General features: G+C 35.9%; 1 protein-coding gene across 1 annotated transcript; it reads right to left on the bottom strand.

Moving 5' to 3' along the window:
• Positions 1 to 2,458: 2,458 nt before the first annotated feature.
• Positions 2,459 to 2,950, bottom strand: LOC111884432 (uncharacterized). Its single transcript, XM_023880759.1, has one exon. The coding sequence runs from the start codon at positions 2,948 to 2,950 to the stop codon at positions 2,459 to 2,461; it is 492 nt and encodes a 163-aa protein (XP_023736527.1).
• Positions 2,951 to 5,238: the final 2,288 nt, after the last annotated feature.

Genomic DNA, 5,238 nt, shown 5'->3' with positions numbered 1-5,238 from the left:
TGATAAAGATCAGCATGGTTAGTGGTTGTATTAATTGCATTCTCAAATTCATAATATGATTACGACATCCTTCTTCATATTTCGAATTATGAGGAATAGTTTGAACTTTCATGATATATATATATATATATATATACACACACACACACACAGTAAAGTCCCCAATATTTTCATCGATTTGACAAGAAAATCTTAAGCTTTATTTTTTTGACAGTAAAGTCCAAATTACCGGCAGTTTTTGACACTTTTACTCTTTTTTCCCGGTTAGCCGGTAATTAGGACTTTTTTGTCAAAAAAATAAAGTTTAGGACTTTCTTGTCAAATCGTCAATTACGACTTTACTGTCAAAAAAATAAAGTTTAGAACTTTTTTGTCAAATCGTTGAAAATATTGGGATTTTAGTGTATATATAATTTTTTTGGTTAAAAATTTAATGGTATGATACTCTTTAAGCATAAGAGTTATTGAAACTTTCACTAATCTGCTAGATCCTATTGAAATCCTTAACGTTTGCTTCTTGTTAAATAGTTTTTTTAATCTCAACAAACCGACATTGAAAAAACTTAAGATAATCAAGAAAAAGAGAAAGAAAGAATCAGGGTTGTATTGGCTTTTTACAGCCCCAAAAATGGAGAAATAAGAAACCAAAAAAAACGAAATTGCCCTTCTTTCCCTTCTCCACATTCACACCCTTTTGACTAGGCATGTGTTGTTTGTGTTTGTATTAAGCCAGGGCAATTTCGTTTTTTTAGGTTTCTAATTTCTCCATTTTTGAGACCGCAAAAGACCAACATACCCCTGGTTCTTTCTTTCTTTCTTGATTATCTCAATTTTTTTCAATGTCGGTTTGTTGAGATTAAAAAAACGATTTAACAAGAAGCAAACGTAAAGGATTTCAATAGGATCTAGCTGATTAGAGAAGGTTTCAATAACTCTTGTGCTTAAAGAGTATCATATCATTAAATTTCTAACCAAAATAAATTATATATACACTAAAGTCCCAATATTTTCAACGATTTGACAAAAAAGTCTTAAACTTTATTTTTTTGGCAGTAAAGTCCTAATTGACGATTTGACAAGAAAGTCCTAAACTTTATTTTGTTGACAAAAAAGTCCTAATTACCGGCTAAGCGGGAAAAAAGGGTAAAAGTGTCAAAAGCTGCCGGTAATTTGGACTTTACTGTCAAAAAAATAAAGTTTAGGACTTTCTTGTCAAATCGATGAAAATATTAGGACTTGACTCTGTGTGTGTGTGTGTGTGTATATATATATATATATATATATATATGCAAGTTCTGAAAGGGTTTAAACTTACACATGTGCTACCCAATGAAGGTTTATAAGCTTAAGAAGTCTAGTTAAAGACTTATCGAAGCATCGCGTAACAGAAATTTGTACTTCTGTAAGAAAGTCAAGAGCATTGTTTTCTAAAAGTCCAGTTGATTTATGGGTACATGTCAAAGTTAGTGGGAGCATAATTGTTATGTTAGTATTGCTTGTTGATAATATTGTTCGTAAGAAACAAAGTTTTCAATTTGCAAATTGTTTCGCAATGATAGACTCAAGGGAGATGGCACTCATACTTCATTTTCAAATCTAAAAGTTTATATTGTAGGGTTTAATAGAACTTAGTCACAAACATATATGAGTATTGTGACATCCCCATTTTCACGGCTAGAAGAGACCGATTTGTTTATGCTTTATTTTGAAAATCATAGTATCTTTTAAAGAAAAGTGTTGCGGACTTTGTTCCAAGAAAAACATGATAAATATATTATCAAATCATTTCTGAAGAAATGTATTTTATTACTTTTTAAAGCATTGGGATGTCGTCGTCAATAAAGAAACATAAGCATAAACAAACCTTACATTCATTTACACTAGTCATCTCATTAATCTCTCAGTGTAATGTGGCTTCGTATCGACACCTGTGATACAAATAAACTTCTAGCTACAAGCTTCTTACCTTAACAATGGTTCTGATACTTCTATTGATCGCTTCGATTATCTTTCACTTCAATCGTTTGGCTTAAGTCAGATGCTACATCGATCTTGGTTCTTTGAACCACATAACATACTCATATTAGTCAAACTCGATTTGATATGACCACTAGGGTCAGATTAACAATCATCTTCTTAGTCATTACTGAAACGATGGTAACAACAAACATGAACAAAACATAATCAATTACAAGTGCCTTGGTAACCTTGTGACTTTCCCTGATCCAAGCGTGAGTCTTGTGTTTCCGGTAGTATAGGACCCTACTACCCTTCACACCTACTCATACTTGTCCCAAGTATTGTCTCGCAGTTTTCCAAGTCACCATACAAGAATTTCACATAATCATTTAACACTTCAGATAACATAATGGAGGTTTTTATATTATTTCTTGAGACGATTACATAGACGTTCAAGTTTAACCTATACTATGCCTCTAATAAGATACACCTCCTGATACTATCCACATGGCAATTTCATAACTTGATCTTCGGATATCAGCCCTCGCTCCTGATTCCTTGCATTGTCAGTTGCTTCGTTAAGGATCATCTGGAATGCTCTTGTCTTTGGCTTTGGTGACACATTTGGCTTTGTAGCCCTTTCCTTATTCGGGCAGTCATGCTTGTGGTGTCCTTCTTCACCACACTTAAAGCAGACTTCTTTCTTGGTCGTGCATTCATCGGCATAGTGACCAGTCTTCCCGTATTTGAAGCAGGTCACCTCTTTAGAGCATCTCCCAACATGTTTCCTTCTACACTTGTCACAAAACATTTCTTCATTGCTGTCCTCATATCTCTTGTTGTTGGGGTCATACCTTGGGGACCTATTTCTCTTTTCGAATCCCACAAACTTCCTCTTCTCGCCTACCTCAGCTCTTTCTAAACCCTTTTCCCTAAGTTGGATCTCCACATTCTTGGCTGCTCTAACGGTTGGCTTCAAGGTAGTTGCCATTTTTACTATTGCACCAAAGTCTGTTGGTAATCTGTTAGCAAACCTATCTATCTTGAAAAGTTAAATAGGCACCATGTAGGGGAATAACTTCATTTTCTCGGTGAATGTGGTGGCATACTCATCAACACTCGTCTTCCCGTTCTTTAGGTTATGAAACTCGTTGTTTAGGTCTATCAGATCTATCTCTAAGTAGTATTGCATTTTCAACTGCTCCATGAATGCTTCCCAAGACATCCTCAGGGCTTCTCTGTGACAACCCGAATTTCATTCCGTCATTTGTAACCCGTTTCGTTATTAAATTCGTCGTTTTCAAATTCGTTTCCGTTTACGTTATTCAATTAAGTCATTAACTTTGAGTTTGTTTTCATGACTTAATGGGTGCCCAAATGTGTTTAGAACTCATAATAACACCCCATTTTAGCAATCGGAAAATTTTTAGAATCAACCATATCGGGTTACGGCAACTTAATCGGGTGCGACCAAAAGCCTCGTCTAACGTCAGAATTGGGTAGAATTCCACTGTGTCCCAAACTTGAAACATATTTAAAGTTGTTTAAGCCTTATTTGAAGCCTTTTCACTCTCTCTCTAACCTCTCTCCTCAAATCCAAGTTTTTGATCCAAAATCACTCATTTCAAGCTCCATTTCATCAAGGTAACCTTCCTAACTTGTTGTACAACCTTTCTAGCTTCCAAATCCGTGTTCAATCTATGATTTAGGACCATAAACATGTGTTTACGGCCCTGGAACACTCATGGGTCGTGAATACATATAAGTTGGGTTTTGGAGCCCAAAAACCCTCCCAAATCACTCTTGGAGCTTGCAATCGACCTAAGGACTTATTGGAATGGACTTAGAACACCTTGAACTCAACTTTTGGGGATTAAACATGAGTTTAATACCCAAGAACATGCTTGGGCCATAAATTCCTTATCATGGGCAGTAAACTCAATCTAAAGTGTTAAAATGCAATTTAAACACACCAATAACCTTGGATTAAAGTCTAGAAACAACCACAATTGATTTAGGGGCCTTTAACATGATGAAAACTTTCCCTATAGTATTTCACGGCCGTAAACCCCCCAAGAATGGGTTCCTGGGCCGTAAACTCATATACACTAGTCAAATGATGCCCTAAATCCATTTCAAGGCTTGTAAAATTAGTTTGAATCACACGTGATTGATCTAGGGCCACCAAATCATGAAAGGAATGGACATATAGGAGCTTATGGCCATAAACTCCTAGTTTACAGCCGTAAACTCCATTTGGTAATCTCTTTGATGGTTAAGTCCAATCCTATGCCTTAGATTAAATCATAGCAACATTCCCCAAGTGATAATTGACCATTAAGCACCATAAAACCTATCAACCATGAGTTCACGGCCATGAGCTCATGTGGTATTGGTCTTAGGGCCAAAAACTCCATAAGGAGTTTACTCTTGAAGAGCAAGCACACTATCCAAGCCCTATACGTCTGTAGATGTCACTCGGGTCACTCCAAACACTTGATTTGAAGTGTTTTCATGTCTTGGAGTGTATAATCATAATTAAATAGTGATTTAAAGTCTAATTAGATACATTTGTATATCATTTCATATTACATAGGAACCTCGAACGTTATCAAGCCCCGAACCGACACTTAGCATCCAAACCGTCACGTTTTCTCGCCTGGTGAGTTCATACCACTACCATTTTTCAATGTTTTTCACTATTTTCAGGGGAAATACAAGCAAAGTACACAGAATGCTTGTACTAAAAATTTTGTTTTATATGTTATGTTGCATATTTCATATGTTTTTAACACTGGCAATCGTAACAGACAACCGTTTGAACTTGCAGAACACATTATCATATTATTTGTGAAACACGTTATAAAATGTTATATTTTATATTTCACAAATGGTTTTCCACATTATAACAGTTAAAAGCATAACCTTTGAACTTTGAACATGAAACCTAGTACATTGTTTGTCCTCGGTAACACTCCACAGAAATACGCGAGTGGAGGATCATCGTTTGTAACAGGATCTTTCTGTATTATTACTAGTAAATTTGTTATTCCTATAAATTGGAGACATGTCCTCGGGAACACTCCACAGAGATACGCGAGTGGAGGACCGCTTCTGTAACCAGAATCTCTTGGATAGGGAGTGTGACTTGAGTATATAGATCTATATGGGGCTGACTACCCCGCACCTGGCTGCTAGCTACAGCCGAATCGAAAGGTTCAAGGGTGATGAAAGTCATAAAGTGATTTGGACTACTTATTGCCATATCTAGTCTATTGT

This window comes from Lactuca sativa, chromosome 3 (genome assembly GCF_002870075.4).
Source record: "Lactuca sativa cultivar Salinas chromosome 3, Lsat_Salinas_v11, whole genome shotgun sequence".
Taxonomy (NCBI): Eukaryota; Viridiplantae; Streptophyta; class Magnoliopsida; order Asterales; family Asteraceae; genus Lactuca; species Lactuca sativa.
Note: the sequence above shows the minus strand (reverse complement) of the source record. Positions and strands in the feature narration are given on the sequence as shown.

Excerpts from the sequence above, each read along its gene's own strand:
- LOC111884432 (XM_023880759.1), bottom strand. The coding sequence starts at position 2,950 with ATGGCAACTACCTTGAAGCCAACCGTTAGAGCAGCCAAGAATGTGGAG.